The 22,222-nt window shown below is 47.4% G+C and overlaps 9 protein-coding genes across 9 annotated transcripts; 6 read left to right on the top strand and 3 right to left on the bottom strand.

Annotated features, from left to right (window-relative positions):
- Positions 1-268: 268 nt before the first annotated feature.
- On the bottom strand, positions 269-1,588 carry aspD (septin aspD; the record flags this gene model as incomplete). The annotated part of the gene is made up of 6 exons (XM_032085636.1): positions 269-607; positions 659-872; positions 929-1,066; positions 1,118-1,199; positions 1,256-1,384; positions 1,450-1,588. 6 exons carry the CDS (start codon positions 1,586-1,588, stop codon positions 269-271), a joined length of 1,041 nt encoding a protein of 346 aa, XP_031934883.1.
- Positions 1,589-1,992: 404 nt separating this feature from the next.
- On the top strand, positions 1,993-4,235 carry BDV37DRAFT_289309 (SKI complex subunit WD repeat protein SKI8; the record flags this gene model as incomplete). Its single annotated transcript, XM_032088430.1, has 6 exons — positions 1,993-2,359; positions 3,105-3,365; positions 3,420-3,589; positions 3,645-3,738; positions 3,807-3,993; positions 4,052-4,235. 6 exons carry the CDS (start codon positions 1,993-1,995, stop codon positions 4,233-4,235), a joined length of 1,263 nt encoding a protein of 420 aa, XP_031934882.1.
- Positions 4,236-4,479: 244 nt separating this feature from the next.
- On the bottom strand, positions 4,480-5,304 carry BDV37DRAFT_276827 (kinetochore Spc25 family protein; the record flags this gene model as incomplete). The annotated part of the gene is made up of 2 exons (XM_032085635.1): positions 4,480-5,024; positions 5,073-5,304. The coding sequence occupies 2 exons, from the start codon at positions 5,302-5,304 to the stop codon at positions 4,480-4,482; spliced, it is 777 nt and encodes a 258-aa protein (XP_031934881.1).
- Positions 5,305-5,957: 653 nt separating this feature from the next.
- BDV37DRAFT_289307 (uncharacterized protein) lies at positions 5,958-9,035 on the top strand (the record flags this gene model as incomplete). The annotated part of the gene is made up of 3 exons (XM_032088429.1): positions 5,958-6,060; positions 6,123-8,007; positions 8,063-9,035. The coding sequence occupies 3 exons, from the start codon at positions 5,958-5,960 to the stop codon at positions 9,033-9,035; spliced, it is 2,961 nt and encodes a 986-aa protein (XP_031934880.1).
- A 211-nt stretch (positions 9,036-9,246) lies between these two features.
- BDV37DRAFT_265404 (copper metallochaperone ATX1) lies at positions 9,247-10,294 on the top strand. Its single transcript, XM_032083780.1, has 2 exons — positions 9,247-9,569; positions 9,837-10,294. The coding sequence occupies exons 1-2, from the start codon at positions 9,482-9,484 to the stop codon at positions 9,986-9,988; spliced, it is 240 nt and encodes a 79-aa protein (XP_031934879.1). The 5' UTR covers positions 9,247-9,481; the 3' UTR covers positions 9,989-10,294.
- A 1-nt stretch (position 10,295) lies between these two features.
- On the bottom strand, positions 10,296-13,415 carry BDV37DRAFT_265403 (DUF2293 domain-containing protein). The gene is made up of 4 exons (XM_032083779.1): positions 12,905-13,415; positions 12,099-12,839; positions 10,671-12,010; positions 10,296-10,559 (listed from the first exon to the last, which is right to left on the bottom strand). The coding sequence occupies exons 1-4, from the start codon at positions 13,181-13,183 to the stop codon at positions 10,427-10,429; spliced, it is 2,493 nt and encodes an 830-aa protein (XP_031934878.1). The 5' UTR covers positions 13,184-13,415; the 3' UTR covers positions 10,296-10,426.
- Positions 13,416-14,095: 680 nt separating this feature from the next.
- Positions 14,096-15,073, top strand: BDV37DRAFT_265388 (uncharacterized protein). The gene is made up of 2 exons (XM_032083778.1): positions 14,096-14,483; positions 14,543-15,073. Exons 1-2 carry the CDS (start codon positions 14,188-14,190, stop codon positions 14,655-14,657), a joined length of 411 nt encoding a protein of 136 aa, XP_031934877.1. The 5' UTR covers positions 14,096-14,187; the 3' UTR covers positions 14,658-15,073.
- Positions 15,074-15,347: 274 nt separating this feature from the next.
- On the top strand, positions 15,348-18,249 carry BDV37DRAFT_291917 (RING finger and CHY zinc finger domain-containing protein; the record flags this gene model as incomplete). Its single annotated transcript, XM_032089060.1, has 3 exons — positions 15,348-16,601; positions 16,668-16,990; positions 17,079-18,249. The coding sequence occupies 3 exons, from the start codon at positions 15,348-15,350 to the stop codon at positions 17,662-17,664; spliced, it is 2,163 nt and encodes a 720-aa protein (XP_031934876.1). The 3' UTR covers positions 17,665-18,249.
- Positions 18,250-18,603: 354 nt separating this feature from the next.
- On the top strand, positions 18,604-22,222 carry BDV37DRAFT_265383 (IQ calmodulin-binding motif domain protein). The gene has a single exon (XM_032083777.1). It carries the CDS (start codon positions 19,244-19,246, stop codon positions 22,205-22,207), a length of 2,964 nt encoding a protein of 987 aa, XP_031934875.1. The 5' UTR covers positions 18,604-19,243; the 3' UTR covers positions 22,208-22,222.

Below are 22,222 nucleotides of genomic sequence, written 5' to 3'. Positions count from 1 at the left end.
TTTCAATCGTAGAAAACGGAATAAAAGCACCTTGGGAGCTAGCAAAATAGGCAACAAAGTAAGCCAAGGGTAAATCAGAAGTTAAAAGGATATCTGTAAGAACATGCTGGTATGAACGATGAGTTATGTATGAAATAAGAAGAAAAGTGAAGGGACGCTCGACATTGCTCCTAAGTTGTCTGCGTGTGCACCTATGTATGGAAACAACTGGCATGGACGGCTTGCTCCATGGAGCATTGAGATCTATGCTTAACGCTCTTATGCGCTGTTAATAGCCATTCATGGTCATCCGTTGAGAGTTGCGGCTGAGCTCCCTGTCAGCCGAGGGACTGATGGGCCGGCTGCCACCACTGTGACCTCCCGCTGCACTGCTCTCCTTCAGAGCAAGAAGTTGCTTAGCACGGAAGGTCTCGTAGTGGATCTGGCTTGTTGTCTCAATAAGGTCCTGCAGATGGGTGCGAGTGAGGAAGTTTCTCAGGTATACAAATTCACAGTGATTCTCATCCTCCACATTGATAACACCCCAGCGGTTCTGTCGGCCGCGAACCTGTTGACCATTGACAACTATAGTTCTCTCACTGCCGACCACGGCAAATGGAATAATGTCCTGTTTATGCATCAGAGGCAGGTTAAGCACATGTATCGGAGAGGTGCAGACCTTGATTTGGGCATTGACCGCGCGCTCCTCGTCATCGAGCTCGTCGTTATCATACGGGTACATCTTCAGGTTGTGAAAAGTAAACTCCTCCTTGATTCTTTCCTTAAACGCCTGACGTTCCTCGAGAGTAAGCGAATCGGCCTTGGCAATTACAGGAACAACATTGACGACATCAGATAACTTCTTTAAAACGACGATGTCAATGGGCTTGAGGCTAGAGTATAGTCAGCTCGGTCATATTTCGCCAATTCCAGAGGCTTCAAATCATACGCATGGCCGGACGGTTGGATGAAGAACAAGCAGCAGTGAATACGGGTGTCTTGGATATAACGGTCACGCTGAGCGGTAAGCTCCTTTCGGAGGTACGCGGAATGTTGGTCCTTGATGTATTTCACAATAGGGTCCCAACTGGTAAGGGATTAGCTTGACCAATGCAAACATGTGAGGAGTGCCATATACCATCTATCGTTGTTTACTTGATCACCGTATCCAGGAGTATCAACAATGTTTAGCCTGAGACGTACGCCATTTTCCTCAATGACTAGTTGCTGAATATTAACTGGATACCTTTTGCATGAATGTGTGACAGTGACTTACTGTGGGAGACGGTCTGAATTTCCGTGGTCGAGCGCACAGGTTCATTGGGAGTCAGACGACCCTTCGAGTCAATCAAGTGGGAAGCAAAAATAGTGTTAATTAGGGTAGATTTTCCAAGTCCCGTCTGGCCTTTTTCAACAGTCAGTTTGACGGTCAATAAGTATCTATATACAAGTAGATCAGGGAGCTCCTACCAACACACATCACGTTAAACTGGAAACCGCGTTTGAGGAGTTTCCTTTCAATCTGGGAGGTGATACTGTCGAAACCGACATGGCTGCGAGGGAAAACGGTAGCCGGGGTTGTCGAAGTCGAGGTAGTAGTGGTAGCCATGGTGGAGGGAGAACGAAGAGGGTTGATCTGGGGTTATCTTCAGCGAGCAGCCGACGGGATCAATGGGGCTGAGGTGAATGTGAAGACTGAAATATCAAACACGAGTAGACTACCAAGAAAGTCTAGTGCTTGAAAGATGAGTTTTCCACCCCCAAGTTGCTAGTTTGACTAGAGATGGAGAGATGCAGACCATCACTGTTATGGGCCCCTTTAATTGTTGTTGCGCTCTCAGGGGGTCACTAGTCTACTTCGGGATTAGGTCGCTCTCCGGACCCAAGTCAGCAAACCCGCCAATGTCGGCGGGAAGCTTCACTTTCCAGAGCCATAATTTTTTTGATATCAGATACGCTTAATTCCCTTCGATTACCATCGTTACAGCTGGTCTACTACCAAACTTGGGCACTATGGCACTGCGATCGCTTCCATTCACCTTTTCCTCACAGATTATGCCGCGTGTCTTCACGGCCTCCCAAGCTATGTCTTCCGTCAGAGGACGATGCTCTCACATTTGGCAGACTTCCGCGCAGACGACCCCCAATATCTCTGCAACCCTTTTGAAACCCGGCGCATTGGCATTGAATATACCCGGATTTCTGTCCGATATTTGGGACTCTGTACTCCGCGCCGTACCGAAAAAGAAAACATCCCACATGAAGAAACGTCATAGACAGATGGCTGGCAAGGCTTTGAAGGATGTCAAAAGCCTCAACACCTGCCCTGGGTGCGGTCAAATAAAGCGTGCTCATGTTTTGTGCCCACACTGTGTTGAAAGTACGTGACTTCACACCACTGTGTTGATCAGTCTCGAATTTGACAACTAATGACTTGACAGACATTAAAAAGCAATGGAAGCAAACCCAAACCGCTTAAAATGAAAATTGAACGATATCTATAAAGGCGAGGAAGCGATCGGGTTAAATGTGCTCTTAACGCTTGTACTTTTACTATATACATAAAGTGTCGGGTATATGTATGCTGCATGGCATTGGGCGTCTGGTTCTGACAGGGAAATTTACGTGTTTGTTTACAATATTATTTACCAAAACCTTTTCAATTGAATGGCCCCATCTCGTACTCCCTATTAATTATTGCCAATGCCTGCAAATTGCGTAGTATGCAGATTTTTCAGAATGCCATTGTTGGCTCCTGTGAAGGCGGGCCTGGATGATCTCACCCGACGGTGAAATTGTCCCACTATTTATTGTCGCGAATTACGGCGTACATCGACTCTGTTCATCCCCGCGGAGCGTTGGTGCCTCCAAACTAAATTGTCCCCATACATGGTTCAAGACATTTTACGATGGTAAGCCTAAGAAATGAAGGATATTATCGTGCGCATTCTGACATGCTACCCAATAATAGTCGAAACAGTATCTATCCTGCGGTTCTGCAGATAATGGTATGTATAGGGATCCTCCATTTTGCGCTTCCCCCAGCTTGTTTCCCTCCTAATTCTTCCACCACCCCAGTTTTCTCCAATTCCCTACCTTATCAAAATTGTGCTAATAGTGTACAGCACACCCTACTGATATCTTCTCATTGGCTGTAACCAACAAGCAGATTTTATCGGCTTCTGGTGTCTCTGCTCTCAAAGTTCACTCGACCGCTCACTCTGATTTCCCACTAGTACAATCAATCGATGAGGCCCATAAACTTGGGTGTCATCATGTAGTAACCGATGGCAACGGGTCGAGATCAGTGAGTGTTGGTTTTGGTGGTGAGATCAAGATTTGGTCCTGTCATGACGGGACCTGGTCCGAAAATAAGACAGCCTCAGGTAATCCATTGTGCTTTAATCCTCATGTGATTCCTTACACTAACATCTGAACAGCTGGTAATGCAGGATCCACCGACATATGGGCAATCGCCTTGTCAGACGATGGCCAGTATCTTGCCGGTGTAAGCCAAGATGGGCACATTCGAGTGTGGGATTTGGATGCCGGTGGCAAACAAATACGTGATTATGAGACCAAGGGTAGCTTTGGTACCTGCATAGACTTGGTAACCTGCCTACTTAGTTTTCACCTCTTTCGGTCGCGCTGACAGTCTCATATAGTCGGCAGATGGTCGCCTCATAGCTAGCGGGCATGAAAATGGCAGCATCTATATCTTCAGCACGGAAACAGGTCGTATGCCGTTCAGCTTATCAGGTATATGCCTCACATGCATCCCTATAATCTCTCACATATCATTGACGGGCATATCTAATATCTTCTAGGCCTAGTGAAGCCCGTGCGAGCTGTTGCATTCTCTCCAGGGGGAAAGTTCCTCGCTGCTGCTGGGGACTCTAACGTGATCGTATTATATGACACTTCATCTGGCGAGCAAGTGGCTAACCTCTCGGGACATTCAGCATGGGTTTTATCGCTTTCTTGGAGCCACACGGGAGAATATCTCTTAAGCGGGTAAACCCTTCCTTTAACACCTGAACTGCTTAACAAAATTGTGCTAACGACAAAGAAGATCATTCGATGGAAAAGTGAAAGTCTGGTCGATCGATACCAGAACATGTGTTGCAACGCATTCCGAAACAGAGAGAGCCGTTTGGAACGTCAAATGGCTACCGAAGATTGGGAAGTCAGAAGGATTTGCCACGGCTGGGGCAAGCCGTAGCATATCATTCTACAGGGAAGCTACAGGCGGCTGATTTGTTGACGCATACAATCCATGATATTTAGACATTCCTCTGCAAATTACTAAACGACAGACCGAGTAAATTGCCTGCGGGTTGTTGACTGTGTGAAAAACTCTTTTCGTTACCCTTCTTTCTTGAAAATGCATTTCTCTCGACGTACACCAGGCCATAAATCATGCCCATCAGCATGAAACTCTATGCTATGCTGTCGTCAACATGGTCAAAGCCCGCCACCGTACCAACTAGAGGGCCGTTTCTATTTCATTGTTTCGACAAGCAGACGGCGCATCCTTTTTAGAAAAGCACCAAAGTCGCGATCCTCGTTTAAATTGTCTAACTCCCTATTAAGAGCATCCCTCTCCACTTTGGGGCGTGTATGGAACACTTCATAATCTCGATTAGATGTGCCGAGTTCAAACCAGGCTTCAGCTTCCCAGTCCTTCTCAAGTAGGTGGCTAAAGACGAACTTCAGGCGATCTTCCCGCCCGGCTCCCTCAATACGAAGACAAAGATAATCCTGCCAAAATTCTAGCTCTGGTATGTTTAGGCGGGCCTGTGCATCGAGATGCCGGGCATGAGCCTTCTGGGCATCCACTTTCTGGTTGATAGCCTTCTGTGTCTCGTTGATTTGTTGCTTTAAACGATCTCGTTTAGCGAGACGAGAATCGCGCTCCATTGTTACTGATGAAATAGTGCCATGCATCTCAGCGGCTTCAGCGGCTTCCTTCTGGATAGTTTGGTCGTGAGTTTGTGACTTGAGATTCAAGATCTCTATATCTCTCTGTTTCATCCGTTGGTCCTCTAAGCTTGAATTAGTCACAGTGCCTTTGAATGTTCACATTTACACACCCTGAAGTTCTGCCAGCCCGATCTTGAACTGATTCCTCTCCTCCAATATCTGCTTTCTACCTTTTTCAATGAAAGCATCAAACCGAGCAGTGAATTGGGCCATGCGATTGCGTAGATCCTCGAAACCAAAGTTTATACTAGGCAGTGAATCCGCCATCGAAGGTGCATCTGCTGATGTGAGAGGTGGACGCATGCCACTAGTCGATAATGAGGGTTCGAAAGAAGAAGTCATGATGAGTGCCACGTCTAGTTCTGATATCATTCGCGTTTTGGTCATAAACAAGGTAAGGGTACAGTTCTACTGAACAATGTGGTAATGCTCGCCTGAACTGTTTGTTGCGGTGCAACCGGAGAACTAAGGCTTGGCAGTAACTTTGGAGTGTGGATATGTATCAGGTGATCACGAGTATGACAACCCCTCAATGGGAAGGAAAAGGTGAGATTGTAAGTCGTATGGAGTGCAAAGAGTTGCGGCTTCCTGTAGATTCAAGCAGATTGAACCTATAATTCCTCGTAAACTCAAGGTTAGGCATGCAATATCATATTTATACGAGTAGCAGCAGCGGCGCCGGACACCTGGTACGTGCTTATGGCGGTAAAATGTGGCAGATAAATGTGTCAACCAAAAAAAAAAAAAACCCCCCCACCCAACAAACAACTTGTATTGTATATGCACATGTAAATATATTTATGCTTGACGACCCTTCCATATGTTTACTTTTCAATAGCCGGTAGGGACGCATATATTTAGCCACAAGCTACAAGAGGGTTGCTTGTGCCTTCTAGGCTAACGTGAACTGCGTCGTTTAACGCGTTACTGGTCGATTCTCGATATGCTTGCAAGGCTAGGGCTTGTACATATCGTTAGGAGCCAAGAGAACCCCGATGGATGAACATTCTACCAGTGCTCTACAGTATGGGCACTTGGGTAAAGCGATATACCGTCCGGAGACACAGATTTGGGAATTCCCTCGGACACTGACTCCGCGTAAGCTTCTCTGGACAATGCGAACCATTTTCTAATTTCCCTCATACTGACCCTGTTATAAGCACCTCGTATAACCTTCGCTGGGGCAACAAAGACTACTATCACATCGCCCCTTACAGCACCACAATCATCACAGATCGAGAATAAAAGTCTCATGCCAAAGGTTTACCCTGAACTTACAGCTTGCTGGCCGCTCGTTAACAATGAGACTCTCTCCCATACCATCACAACTACAAGCGAAATATGCGACCCTTTAGTCTCCTCACTCCTAGACCTGGGGTATGCAGTCGAGCTCGAGAACGATGAGCCGGGGAGCCGAACTGTTCCGATCGCAGTAGTTGCGTCTGGGGAGTGTGGCAATTCTATTTCTTTTTACAAACTAGACGAAGATTGTGTGGACTTGAAACTGGATGCAGCAGTCCGTATGCGTGTTCCCTCCATCAAGGAAACCGGAGGTGCTGAGTGGTCTGCACGAGGTGCCCCTGTTCGTCAGATATGTTTTGCGCGCACCGTGGAAGAGAAGCCAACGTGGATGGCGGCTCGATTTCCTCATTCTACCTTGGTGTTTCGGCCACTCCATCATAGGACGCCTGTTCCTGCTCACATATGCCACAACAGCGATCAGATATTGCCAAGCAGACCCCGTAATTCCCGCCTCGATGCAAATCCATTGGTGGAAATATCCAATTCCCAAACCGGCGGCTCTACACATGCAGCTGTGACTTTCAATCCGTGGTACCAGAAGCAAATTGGCATTGTTGACGAGAGGGGAAACTGGAGCATTTGGGAAATATCTGGTCGCCATAGACAAAATAAAGGTAATTGGACTGCTACATGCGTCAAATCTGGCGCACTGCCATGGCTAGATCTTTGTGACAGTAATGATATGGACGGTTATCCTCGACATGATGGATGGGCGACCATAGAGTGGGTTGGAGATGTCAATAGCTTTGTTGTCGCTGACAGGCGTTGTCCCATGCTCTATCGGATGGAAGACGACCAGGCATGCCCTTACCCTATAGAGCTTGGTCTGAAAAAAAAGTCAGAGTGGATCTTGGATGTTAAGCGGAGCGCCTGCAACGTATCCAATATCTTCATTCTAACGACATCACGGGTCTTCTGGTTTGATGTCAACACTGACTTGGTTGTATCCCCTAAAGATGGGACAAAGCCTTCCCTCTTTCCTCGCTTGTCCTGGTGTCACTTTCGAGATCCGGAAGACACCACTTTGCAATTGACACATCTGCCCATATATGAGGACCTCTATCTTGTGCTATACTCAAGGCTAAGCCACGTTGCACTAGCTTTCTATTGTCCCGCAGTATCCTCCGGCCACGAAGACATAGAACCTATGCCCGATCCCTATGTTTTAGACATCCCGCTGGGGTCTGAATATAACGTCGAGTCTCAACCTAGTACTGCACATTTTTCATCGCTTGTTTTCAAAAATATCATGCATCTACCATCGACGGCTGGGAGAAAAGACTATGATCCGGGTCTAAAGCTTATAAAGCTTTTCGTGTTAGACTCGCGCCTATCTATACATGAGTCACTATATGTTGGACCTTCCGATAACGGTGCCTCATATAGGCAAGACCTGGAAAAAGATATCATCCGGTTGAAAAGACGCTACCCAACGACACGCCAAAGGCAGTTGCATTCATCTCTGTCTTACGGGGATTTCATAGTTGATGACTGCGACGAGTCTGTAGTGGGCCCTGGAACGCCTACTCTGCCAGATACTGGGATTTCTAATATTTCACCACTTGCAATTTCCCAATGGACAATCGACTTCTCGCAGGCTTACGAGGTTGCTGTTGGGAGGCTCGTGGTTTCGCCAGGGAGCGATTCCAGTCAGAGGCATGGGAAAAGCTTTCCGGAGTCTCTCGAACAGTTGAAAAGAAATATTCCTGTAATCCCAGAGAGCCAATTGACTAGTCAGACTCTGTATGGTTCATGAAGAAATATATCGTTTGAACACCATGATACTGACTACCCATAGGCTTGAAATCCTTGGCCGCAGCTTGCCATTGGATGATGTTGACCAGAATGCACAGGATGTCGAGGACTTGCTATCTGCGCTCTTAACAGACAACGCATACACCCACAAACACCAACAACTTGTCATGCAATTACCTGGCCATCTAAGTTCACGATCTACCAATCCTGTTCAATCAACAGAGCCTTTTAAGTCTGGCCTGATAGAGATATATGACCAATCAGTCAATGATTGGCTTACCCTGTCTCATAATATACCCGTTCGCGCACGGATCACAAAGGAGAAAATTATCCGAAATGTTGCAGCAGATTTTGCCCTGGCACGGGTCGCCGCAGCACGTAGGATAGATCACGAATCAAATAGAACTAACTCACAATCATCAAATCAAAAGGAGGGTACGCCACCATCCGGTTCGAGATTTACCTCGATATCCAGGAGCGGGAAACACACACTTTTCCCGCCTGTCACCCCTGGAGAAAGTGACTGGAGTAGCTTCGCAACCGAAGGCCATGAAACATCTGATGTAAAACCGGGATCTCTTAACTCCACCCTAGCTGCTTTTACCAGTTTCAATACTGACCCAAAGCGGTTTGTGTCTCCAAACGTGACAAGTATATTACAACACTGGCAACCGGGGGCAGACCCAGCTACGTATGACTGGCAAAGAACTGTACAAGCGCTGGAACTGGAGGAATCGCATTGGGACACTAAAGATACGACTCCAAAGCGCCGATTGAAGAAAAAGAAAGTAGACTCTTTCGCCCCTCGTCCGGTGACATCTACAGCACCTACTGTCCGAGAATGGGGCAGCCAGCCCGAGATCAATGAGCAGCCCATGGTGCGACTTCAGGGCAGTCAGGTCTTGGATGATAACCTTCCCATGACCCAAGTCGAGCGAGGGGCGTTTGGCGGTCGAGAACCTGGGAGGAAAAGTACTGTGAAGGCTAAAAAGAAGAAGCGACCGGCTGGCTTTTAGTCGCCTATGTTTGGTCTCTTCTGCTCAAGGAAGGCTAAAAAAGAGGAAGGGGAGGAAGAGAGGAATAAAAAGCCAAGGAGGTATTCATTTGTCGTCATTGAAAATGGACAGCGAAATGAGAAAGATATAACTAAGAGGAATGATATAATATTTATAACCCAAAATAGATCAACTAGACTGTGTATCATCATTGTTTCAAGTAGAGGGTATGCGTGATTGCTGCTTTTCTCTTTTGAGAAAGTGACCGAAGCCATATATGTATGTAGTCTTGGCTTGGGTAGAGAGAATCACATCATTTACATCTTACCAACACCGATAATATTGGCTTGCCCACTTCCGCTCTGGCCAACTGTCTTGTTCCCCACCAAATCCTCACCTAACACAACCTCAGAACAGACATTTCCCATCCATCTTCCTTTTAATCAAAACGGACCGATCATTCGACCATGTCTGAACACCAGTACAAATTTAACGTCACCATGAGTTGTGGCGGTTGCTCAGGAGCCGTAGAACGGGTACTGAAGAAGTTGCAAGGTAGGCGTTACTGTTTCTCTGTCCCCTCCTTTTTCTTCCTTCCCAACATCCCCTGAACCTCGACTGGAACCCCCAAATCATGCAGAAATAGACCAAGAGGAGAAGGCAAATATGGAGAGGGAGGGAAGAAAAAAGGACCAAAAAAAAAGAAAAATACTTCTTGGTATACTGGTGATACGTAAACAGTTGACCACGACAATGGAAGACCTACCGAGCAATATATGAATATATAGACAACTCGCAGCTCACTAACTCTTTTATTGTTAGGTGTCAAATCTTTCGACGTCAGCCTGAATTCTCAAACTGCCACTGTCGTGACAGAACCGTCTGTGTCGTATGATATTGTCTTGGCTACTATCAAGAAGACTGGGAAGACAGTCAATGCCGGAGAAGCAGATGGGCAAACGATGGCTGTCTGAATAGAACTCTTTGTCGACATGTGGCCACACTTTCAAAGAATTCAGGTCAATGAATCGATGGATAGCAAACAGGCATATGTTGCTACTGAGGCAGGAAATTCTTTGATCTAGTCTCTCTTGAGATATTCACTACAGAGCTGCTCATAAAACCTCTGCTTCTCACAATCTAAATCTTTCTCTTACTCCCTTCTGAGGAGGCGAATGCAAGCGGTTTACCTTCGGTCGCCCTAAGGGTACCTAATAGACCTGAATATTCAAGTACAGGCATGTTTATTATCATGGGAGTAGTTAATCATCACGATGTCAAGTGGCACACATTTGGGTATTATGCTTATGATATCATATGTATGTACAGTATCCATGCAGGAGTCTACACTAGAGACTAGCTCCGTAGAATTCAATGCAACAGAGCGCTCATAAACAGACCAGCTCACCCATCTAATCCACAATAACAACTGTTCTACCTTCAGGCACTGAGTGGCACGGTTGAGATCGATCGCCTCTCCTCACATAGGTAGGGTAGGCTAGTTCTCGTGTGTATTGCGTGTGTGAGTGTTGTTCACATATTCGCCTGGAAGAAAGGTCAGCCAACGTGCTCGTGGCATCGAAAGAAGGGTAGATGAGTTGAGAAACGAAGGGCACGAGTAGAGAGGACTTCGTAAACAGACTGCTGTAGCCATACCGTGAAAAACTATGCGAATCTTGGAATGGTCGCTCTGTGGCTGTAGACTCGACCAACCCAGCATCATGGCATCTCATGTCCGGATTTGCCATCGTAGCATAGGATTGGGCTGCAGATGCCACCCGCGAATGCAGTGGACCTCGAACAGAAGGCTGTCTTGAGCTGATATTACCCGGCACAGTAGTGTTGCAGGAAGGATGATGAGGGAGTTGAACATAGGCCCGCTGCATAAGGGGCTCCCGGGCATGGTTCCTATAATGGTGATGTTGTGGTGGGTACTCCATTGGAATTGGGGCCTGCGAATCAATAGTACGAACAAAATCATCAGCATAGTGCCTCCGCATTTCGGTCTTTCCAAACTCCATGAGACTGTGATCGTTAGTGTGGCCTCGGGTAGACTTATGAGATTCTGATACATTGAATGGTCTCCTGCTCTCATTGGTGTAATGATCTTGATGGCAAATCCTCTGTTCACTAAGGTTAGAAGACCACCCAAGAACAGCTCTATCAGAGCAATGCGTCGTCGGAAACGCAGTTCCGGCTTCCGGCAAAGCGTGGAGCTGTCCTTGAGACCTCCACTGCCTGCGAGTTTCAAGTGATTGGTTATGGGGTAGCGACTGGCCTCCTGCAGATTCATAATCTTCCGGGAGCACGGCCCCTGGCTCAAGATCAAGACGGGTGGCAGATAAATTGGACACTTGGACTTTCCTTAGCTGGAGCTCTGATTGAGGAATAGGATTAAATGGTGCAAGATATCTTTTACGAATATGGAGATCACCCTGAACAGGAGATTGTCTCGGTGGATATCCTAAGGTCATATACCGTTCCCCCGTGAAAGCATTCGCCGGATTGCTGGTACGAGCGTTGTGAGAATGGCCCCTGTCGACATTGACAGGTTCGTAGTAAGCCACACACCTTTTAGGTAGTTGATCTTGCACCCTATCTTCAAGTGCTGGGCGTTGGGTATTCTTGTATGGGAGACGACGTGGTGTTAGTGGGCGAATAGAGCACCCTCCCGACATCCTTCCGGGAATGTGGTCTAGCAGGCCATTGTCCAGGGTATTGTTTTCCGGTGACAAAGGAGATTCAATAGACGGCAAGGCACAGTCCTGTGGGTTAACGTTTGCTCTGCCTTGAATGGGGCCTGAAGGTCTCTGAGATCCACGTTGGTTCCCATTATTCCCAAGAACCTTCTTAGGGCCACTAACGAAGACAGGGGCATTTGGTGGGTCACCTTGATGGAGTAGATTCTTAGCCCCAAAAGACTCTGGAGCCTGCACCACTTTGGGCACAGCCTCTCTTTGACGAGGTGATCGGGTTATAGGATATACCTCATATGGCTTCTCTAAAATTAGCAAGACGTCGTTTTAATACTTAACTGACAAGAATAGTTATATTAAGTGAAAAACTAGTGCCTTGAGAACTTACACGGCGTTCTACCACAGGGTCGATAGCTAATATGTGCGGCTCAGTTATCGCGTTCCCGTATGATGTTGCGGAAAGTTGCCGATGAAGAACGGCTTGGACTGGAGCAGGGTCCCTATTAACCCCGAAGGTATCCTGCCAAGGCTGCTGTGCAGCATATATAGGTCTTCCCTGATTAGTAGAGCCGGCATGAAGCTTGCGTTGGTCAGTCCCATTGGCTGCATTCCTATACCGGTGGATGGCGCGATCCCAGGCCTGGTATCTGTTGAAGCCGCGGCGGTCAATTTTGGGCTTTTTAGGAGCTATTCGAATGAAATGAAAACCCGGTGGGGCCTCCTCATCCGAGAATTCCAGGTGATGTTCTCGATGGGTGGAGTTTGCGTAGTAGACTGGCTTCGTCTGAAGGTCTTCTGCATGTGGATGGCTCGAAACGATCTCTATACTGTAGTCCCGATCCATAGTCTGAGGTATGTCACCTTCAGTATCACTATCTTCATCATCAGAAATAACAATGACTTCACGGAAGACGTCCTCTAGGACTGTTTTCCCGTTTTCATCATCGCCTCTCCATTCCACCAATTTCGCTAAGGTAGGTTCTTCAACAATACTTCTAGCCTCATGGAATGAGGTGGTTTTGAGAAGACGATCGTAATCAGTATACACATGTCGAATATGGGCCACAACTGCTAGTTGCGCTCGGCGAGCGAGGGGTAGCTCAACTGCCGTGCCCACTTTGCGTTGACCCTTCCGTTGATTTAGTACGATTATCTCGCGCCTGCTTTTAGCTGGTGCAGAAATGTTTCACATACTTTTTGAAACGCAGTCTTGATGATCTGGTTCAGATCGTTGTCTGGTATATTAGGGAAGAGATCCTTCAACACGTCCCGGGCCTCAGTATTAATGGTTGTTTGAGAAGACTCCGAGTTAGTGCGTTTGCGAGTTTGTGTATAGCCAATGCTTTGGAATGGCATTGCCTTGCCTGTTGGCGTAAGATAGAGACTTAAATCCATACAAACAGTCGCAACAATAGCACTTGGAAAATGATACCCAATCCTGTGCACATGCTGCGAAAGATTATGGGTGTGCATATGTGGAGTTGTCTGTTAGGTAAGATTAAGAATTAGAGAAGAGAAGTGCTAAAGGCCTAGTAAAAACGGAGCGGCGACCCAGGGGGGAGTGGAGAAACGTCTATTGGCCTACCGTGACAGCAAAAACCTTGAGACCATCTTTCCGGCATATTTCCTTGCATGCAGAGGTGAGCTGAGGGTTGCCTGCGGGAATGAAGGTATAACCAGGGGGGGCCTTTGCTTCAAAATATATCTGCCATGATTGTCAAGATCGTCCCGAGCAAAGCTAGCGATACAATAACATACAACACTCCGAAGTTTTTTCTTCTCCTGTGTAACGGACTCCATGATCACCTTATGCTTCCGAGCGGCCCTTTGAGAAGCCCTACTTGAAGCACGCCTGGCAAGGGCCGAAGCGGCCCTTCGAAATACTCGGGCCATGAGGTGGATGTCTGGTCTTCAGTCACTACAGAAGACAAGCATTCATTATAACAGTATCTCCTCAAGCACGCAGTGCATAAACTCCAGGTGAGCTCGGCGAGCTGACCATGTAGCTCGGGAGAAGAAAGAGCAATCAGTAGCGTGCCATAGCTTGGTAAAGCCAGTTAGTGATTCATCTGATTCATCTCTACACAAAAAACACGAGCAGCTCTAGAGGGAAAGATAGGGCTGGATATTATAACCGTCCGGTGCGGTCTCTGCTTCACAATCGTTCAAATGGAAGAAAATGGAGGAAGGAAAGTGGACAAATTGATGAAGCTATGCTTGCAGTGCCGCGCCGCGGACCATCATACAGATAGAAAGAAAGATGCGGAGGGTCGCAACCAGCCGATCATTTGCGGCCTAACGCGCGGGAGGCGCCTACCTATTTCGGCTAGACTAGTTGTTAACTGAGCGCTGCTCCAACTTCTTTCTCCAGATATTAGGACATTTTCTGGCTCCCAGGGAATGTTGTTCCCTTGAGACTGTCACTCATAGTCATGAACATTGCGGTCATTTGAGCATTCACTACAACATTAAACACCATGAGTAGTGCCGCCCATGTGGATCAGCGAGCTGTCATTCAGGCCTACCGTCACCTTTACCGGCAAGGACTGCGGGTGATTAATTATTCTACGCCATCGCGCCATGTACTTCTCCGAACTTTGCGATCCTCGTTTCGCTCATCTTCTCGTCATGATTTCGATCCACACAGAATAGCCAACACTCTACGCTTCCTCCAGCGAGCTGCCGACACCGCGGGCGTGGAACATAAGATCGTGAAGAATTTGATGATGGTCAGGTACTGGGAGCAACCCCAAGTAAGAAAGGATTTGCGATTGTAGGTGACATATGGAGAGAATGAAAGGACTGCAAGAGTGCTACCTCTAACTTGTGAAGATTGAAAGGGCTAGGGATTGACCAAAAAGAGTCCAGTCTACGCAGAGATGCCAATGAGCAATTTAATCTGACATTAATGCTTCTGAATGAGAGCTTAGGGACATGCCTCAAATAATAAGGGATAATGTTACTATTCGTTCTAACCACTGGTTAAAGTCGCACTTGATTGTGTGATTCTGGAAAGTCGGAGGAGTTCTGGTCCAACAGAGATGTATTGCATCTACAGTCTGCGTCTTTCGACTTGAAAACACATTAGTGATGACCCCTGTTGAATACAATATATGATTATGTACAGTAGAGAAGTGTTAATACCTACCTTAGTTATTCCCTTATTCTTCTGCCTCCCCTTTTTTCCGTCTCTCACTTGGCTTTCCCTAAATACCATGAGTACTCCTTACGGCGATGGGCTAATTCTGTGGGCTAAACCTGGAAGACGACATTACTGTAAACTAGAAATGGCAGCACATAATGGTAAGCTTTTAAGTAGTTATGAAGTAGCCACAAGTATTAAGGGCTACTACCAAGCCATAACCATCACAGAAAAGGTAATTCTCATTTGGAACAGCAGGGAATTAAGCTAAGATTTACGGGGTTCCGCTATGAGAACGATCTGGGACTCGTAGTCATGCAACAAATCAGCGGTCGATCCCGGCTTCTAATTGTCACATGCTTTGCCTTCCTTATTCCGGCACTTTCGCAGGATATTTATTCCTTGGGATTGCAACATAAATTCCGGAATTCTGCATTTTAAAAGATCAATACAGCCTATGTTTTATTCTCAATCAAATGTTGCCTCCGGCCCTTCATGAGCGGGCTCATCACTTCTTTGCTGATCGAACCCGTCGTTCGGCAAGCCCGTCGTCTGTCACAGCAGACTGAGGAATCCGGCCCGCCTGCTACTCAAGCCTCGAGCATCTATGATCGGTGCTCTTCAGACAGGGGTGAAGACGACTGCGATAACATCGCGAGAGGTGTTATGTCATATTCAGAGCAAGAAATACATCCTAGTATAGGGGCTTATGGTGAGAATGTTGCCTCCGAAGATAGCCCCTCGTCCGTTACGCTTTGGCCGACTGGTTTTAACGATCAGAACCACGAAACTGAAATATCTCCTCTGTCGCACCGTACTAGGCAGATCACCGACAACAACGGTTCTGGAGTTTCAGACAATGATGCGGTTATCATGCATGGGATCGATTTAACGGAACCACGGCAGTCCACCCCTGTTGCTATCTCTACACAAGATGCCTCTCAACAAACAATCTCAACCTTGCGGGAGGCCCAGCGAGTATCGCACAGTCATCTTGACCTAGTTGATACGGGTGGACAGTCTTCGCTTCCAGAAGATGATGGAATGGGTGCCTTGAGGAAAAAGATTCATGCCATCCGGGATTTAAACTACAGTAGCACGGAGCAAGCACGTATGATCCACGAGTTAATGACAGAGAACTATAATGCCTCTCGAAGTAATCTGGGTAACCAGACGATAAGAATGACGCCGTCCCTATCCAGGCTCCGAAGCCCGGATCGACCTGTCAGTCCAGATTACGGCTGGAGCAGTCAATCATTTGACCAACAATGCCTAACCCCACCTGCCACAGCTTCGATCGCACATCAGGAAAATCAGTATTGTCTGACAGCTGAAGATTTGAAACCAACTTTTTCCCCCAGAGATGAATTAGAACTACCTCCTGAAGATCTTGATGATACGGATGCTGAGGAATTCGAAGAGGCTTGTTTAGGTTGTCAACATTATAAAAGGAACGTCAAACTACAATGCTACGCCTGCAAGAAATGGTATACTTGTCGGTTTTGCCACGACGAGGCAGAAGACCATCACCTCGATCGGCCAAAAACAGAAAACATGCTATGCATGCTATGTGGGCATGCTCAACCTGCCACGCAGTTTTGTAGGCAATGCGGGGAACAATCTTCGCAGTACTATTGCAACATCTGCAAGCTCTGGGACAACGACACTAGCAAAAGTATCTACCATTGCAATGACTGCGGAATCTGTCGAATCGGCCAAGGATTAGGTAAAGACTTTTTTCACTGCAAGGTAGGGTACAATGACCAAATGAAAGGGAAATCACGCTCATCGGCAATTGCTAATAAACAATGTTAGACCTGTTGCGTCTGCCTGCCTATCTCGATCGAGAATACGCATCGATGCATTGAGCGCTCGACGCAGTGTGATTGCCCTATCTGTGGGGACTACATGTTTACTTCTCCTGAGACCGTCGTCTTCATGCGGTGTGGTCACAGCATACACCAAAAGTGTCTTTCCGAGTATTCAAAGAGTTCATATCGCTGTCCGATATGCAGCAAGACCATTACGAATATGGAGTCTACCTTTCGAAACCTGGACCGTACGATCCAAAGTCAACCTATGCCGGCTGAATTCAATGACACAAAGGCTTTAATTTACTGTAACGATTGTGGTGCAAAGTCTGTCGTTAAGTACCACTGGCTGGGACTGAGGTGTGATATGTAAGCTTATTAGGATGATCCAGTTTGACGCGGACTAACGAGCCAGGTGCGAATCATACAACACTGCCCAAATTCGATTATTGAACGGAGACGTACTGGTTTCAGCGGAGGATGATTATGCGAGAGAAGAGTTCATAGCATCCCGAACAAGGTCATCATCTCAAGGTGCGGGCAATATTGCGCACCCAGTATTAACAACGTCGAGACTTGACACCAACTCTGACCAAGATCTATACTCAAACGCACCACCCAACGCCCCGGTATCAACTGAGCCAAGTGGGCGGTTCTCCTACAGCATCAGTCGTGGCCGTGCTGTTTCCCCAGTGATCAGTAACTATTTCGGCATACCCCCCGATCGTGGGTCTGAGAGACGAAAGTCAACGTCATTTTCTAATGGCCAAGCTCCCCAGGAGAATGAAAATGAGAGTAACGGGGAAATCCGCTTTTGGGGTGCGAAATTCAAATACAGGTATGGATTTCTTAGTCGAGGGACTGAATCGGTAGATGGAACCTCAGAAGCCAACGACGAAGAGGATGATGATGAGCGGTCATGGTGCAGCAACTCAGAGGAAAACAATGAAGAGGAAGATGATGATGATGATGAGAAGATAGATATCTTTGGTCATAGGTGACGACGATGAAAATATCCAGTCTTCTCTCACACACCATTACTACCCCATTCGCTTTTAGTGGTAGATTGAATTGTATGACGGTAGAGTAGTGCTTCTTTCTTTTTCTCCCTTCCTCACGTTAGTGTCGATGAACATGTATAGCAGTTCTGTAAAGTGTCCTGGAGCTTGTCTGCACAAACAATTTTTGGTGCTTGAAAACTCCCTTTATCAGCCGGGAGAACAGCGTTGGACTCGTATGAGCTTATGATGGGACATTCACAAATTTACCAAAAAATCTACGGTAACGCTACATGGACAGGAACTAGCATGTCTGAGAGATTGTGTATAGATGTGGGTTGAAAATGATCATATATGCGACTAGGGCTTGAATAAAGACGTTGTTGTGCCTATCACTGAAACCATACAACTTCAGCACTGGAAATATTTATATACACCTATATATATATCAATAAGAACAGCGCTTCTTGTTTGTATACTATTACATACTAGAGAGTAGCAGACAGTACCAACTTGTTTAATCTCTGCGTGTGTTAGTTTGAACTAAGTTACATACAGTGGGAGGGAATTCAATTTCCAAGGCTAATCCACTTGGAACACCCATTTAGGGTTTAGCGTTGACATCCTAGGTACTACGTCGACCTGAGGTCCAAAATATACATGTGATTCGTGTGTGTGCCTCCGTCCCGCTTACTATAGTAGAAGTGGTAGGCGGTCTACCAAATTAACGCTAATCTATAAACGGTGTCTACCTACGGAGTAGGTAGTACTAACTAGTAGGTACTACGTAGGTACTAGTACCTACGTAGTAATTACCCCCCACTGTAGTTCAATAGTTATACGGAGTACCTAGTTGACTAACAATACATAGGTGACTAACTTTTAACTAACCAACCATACACAGTAGGAATCAACGACTACCTAACTAGTACAAATTACCTCGAACATCTTACATATAACTATCATTGGTTAGCCTCTGGAGCTGCAGCATTCTCAGGCAATGGGTATTCGACAATGCTTGAGTCGCTCATTCGCTGGTCAATGTCTTTTTGGCCAGAAGAAACATGAAATCTATCGCCTTCCACTCTGACCATGTGCTAGTAGCGTCATTCGTCTGACTGTAGTCGACAGCTACCAATGCTTACCTAAGCCAACCACCTGCTTGCGGCCTGCATTACTCAGGCAGCATTCTTCGATGGCCTTCTTCAGAATGAGATTAGATAACAACTTTGTTTCTGCGATGTGAATGAATGGGTGCCTTCACCTCCCTCTCTCTATCTCTCTTCTACATATTTTGTGAACCCTCACCATCGTCTACCACGAAGTACGTTCCAGTCACTTCCACCCCCAGCTCTTTGACCTTCACGCCCCCTTCTGAAACGAGATACATCTCTCTGCAGACCTAGGTTCACGAAACTCGCCCTGAGTTCCTTTTTTAGGTGCCACCTTGAGAGAGTAGTATCCGTTTCTGTCGATCAAGGCTTATACTTTACGTCACTCTTCTATATATTCTGGTCCCTGCTACCGACAACCGCCCGTTGCCTTGGATGCGAGCAGCATAGCCTCGTTTTTCTCGAAGATCATGATCCGCCGCAACTCAGATATTGAGGTTCAGCTCCCGGGTGCTGCAGGTACTGCGGATTCTGTGAAGGAAGCAAACATAGAAATGCTGCCAGGGGAGCAAGCACCGCCACTAAACTTACCCACCCGCCTCGCCGCCCGCTTCTCTCGAAAGCCGAATGTGCTTCGACGCTCCTCTGCTGCCTCCTCTCGTCGAAGTTCGATCTCATCTTTACACTCACACCACTCGAGCGCTTCATCTCATGGCATATCTCCCACCGATAATATCGCGCAACATCTCCGGCGAACTTCCATTCTTGAGAGCCGGAAAGCGAGGCTCGCAGACCGTGCTCTGCATGCAGAGAAGGTAAGGCTTCGCGCTGCCCTTAGTAAAGCTGCATCCAGGAGCTTGCAAAGGGAAGAGAGAGCCCTGGCTGCTCAGCAGGCTCGGGAGCGACTATTGGCGGAGATCACCGCCAAGTGTGAAGAAGAAGTTCGTCGCGCGAAGAAGAAGGCTGAAGATAACCGGGAGAGGAAAGCTGCAGAGCACGCCAGGCTTCGCTTGGAAATGGCAGAGAAGTTTGCAGAGGCCGAGAAGCGGCGTGTACTCTATCAGCAAAATCATCGACGCCACCGCACAAGCAGCTTACCTACTAGCGAAGAGAAAAAGATGGCCAAGGTGGTTAGCAGCTCACTTACGCATGATGCAGCCGCGAGGATTATCCAGCGAATATGGAGAACCTATCATACCAGGAGGATTATACAGGAGTTTCGAACGCTAGATTTGACAACCAACCGCATTCAGCACATGGATTTTGAGGATGTTGGAGCCCTGCTTTCGGAGAATAAAGTCCTGACCGTAACAGCTCGTGTGCTTCGACTTTGTGGACTACAAGATATGGAAAGTGGTACAATGGGCGGAAGGGGCGCTGTGCGCACGTTTCTCAGCAGTTATTTAATCGTAACTCATCCCGCTGAAGTGTTGAGCAGCAACGGTGAACAGGAGCAGGATTTGATTGCGAAGGCTCGTGAACTCATTCTAGCGTTTGAGCAAGCCATGCCACTGCTTTTATCTGGCTGCCGCTTGACGCCGGCCAATTCTACAGAGCTTCAGACAGTGTGTGAGGCTTACAATGTCTTCTTTTCTGCCTTCCATGCTTGGAAGACTCATGACTCTAGCGTTCTGATCGAAATCATGCTGGCTCAATTTGTTGAGCTGGAGCTAATCTGGCAAACGGTCAAGAATGATCGAGCTGGTGGTGTGGCAGATGATTATCGTCAGGGCATCAGGCAAAATCAGATCCTGCTTCTCGCCCGGCTGAAGCGCCTAGCCGGCTCGGAAAGAGCAATGCAGATGGTGCGAGATGCTTTGAAGAAGGCTAAGCGCGAGACGAAACGTACTGCCTCCAGGCAGGCCATTCCACGGTCGGCAGAGGTCACGCCTTCATCGACCGAAACGCTCACGGAGAGTGTTGCGTCTCCTATTAGCGACACTTTTAACAATGTGGAGGGTACTGTTTTGCGGGAGTTGGAAAGGCAGCGGATCTCCCCGCATGAACGCTTCACAAGAATCTTGACTGCACTCCCAGAAAACCGTGCGTTAGTGCATGAACTTCTCATCAACAAGGAATTCAAGATTGAAGAGACACAGTATACGGAGCCACGTAAACAAATTATGAATCACATGTGTGATATGATGCGCAAAGATGTGGACGCTGGGCTAGGTACGAACTGGACAGTAGCTATGGCCACAGTAATTCAGGATCGATTACTACGTTCGCTCCGCCCGGGTAACTCGCTTCATGTGCTGATTAGCGAAGTGCTAGACCCAAAGCTGGTTGAGAATCAATGTAATGTTGGTGCTTTCTCCTACGCTAGCTTCTTCAACTTCATGAACACCATCCTACCGAAGCTTTGTGCTCCGTACCGGGATCCTATAGTCAGGGCTTTTACGGAAGATACTTCAGGAGATGCGATTGATCGTCTGGCGAGGCTGATGGGGATAATCGACTTGCTGTCCCTCGACCATACGAACTTTATGATCCAACTTGCTGCCCCCCAACTTATCCAAGAGGCGCCTGGGTATGAGCAGAGAACCTTCGAGAAGGGCCTTCGTGACGGATCCTTGAGCCTGAGGAAAGCAAGGCGCTTCTGGCGAACACATCACAAAATCATTGTAGATGAGATCCGGAAGCGTGATCCGGAGAATATCAACGGGGAACCTCAGCCGCCTCCCTCGAAGATTTATGCTCAAGGTCTCGTGGATCTTGTTCTGAGCAATGCACCCGTGTGTGATGACCTAGTTCCTGAGACCTTAGAGCTGGACCGCCAACGACTAGAGAGACTGCACGCGCAAGCATTCAAAATTGTGGCGACTGCGTCTATTTTACTGGCAGCTAAGAATTTACTCAAGCGTGACGTGCGATCACAATGGAAGGCTGAAGCGGATCGTATTATGTCTCTGCATTTTGGTGATATTGAACCTAATCGAGTAAAGTCGATTCTGGAGTCAACACACCCAATGCCTTCTAATGCCAGCGCTCAACTTGCGGCGACCATCCGGCGGGTACTGGCGCCGGTCGCCAAGGCGTGCGCTGCTGTTTCTCCATCTGCGGCAACACAGACGACGGTTGAGATTCATACGGACGCGCCCGTACGAGAGATAGCGGTGGCACAAAACCCGGTGAACTCCGATAGAGGTGAAGTTGGTGCGGCCAGCTTCACAGACCCTGTTGCGCGGCTCATTCTTTCCCGTTTGCGCGCCCATATTCTCTCTCGCCTTAGTGCTTCAAGTGCGGCCGAGAGGATTCGAACCACGACGACAGCCAGCCAGTGCTTGGCCGGTGCAGGAATGCCCGAGTTTGTTAACGAGGTTGGCAAGTTGACTGAAGAGCTGGAGAAAGTGCGCGAAGTAGATTGGCTGTGCCATGGTATGGTCTATGAGCAAATATTAGGAGAGGGCATTTCGACAGGGTCTAGGCCTTAAGAGGTTATTCAGAGG

The sequence above is a fragment of the Aspergillus pseudonomiae genome (genome assembly GCF_009193645.1).
Source record: "Aspergillus pseudonomiae strain CBS 119388 unplaced genomic scaffold BDV37scaffold_151, whole genome shotgun sequence".
NCBI classification, from domain to species: domain Eukaryota; kingdom Fungi; phylum Ascomycota; class Eurotiomycetes; order Eurotiales; family Aspergillaceae; genus Aspergillus; species Aspergillus pseudonomiae.
Note: the sequence above shows the minus strand (reverse complement) of the source record. Positions and strands in the feature narration are given on the sequence as shown.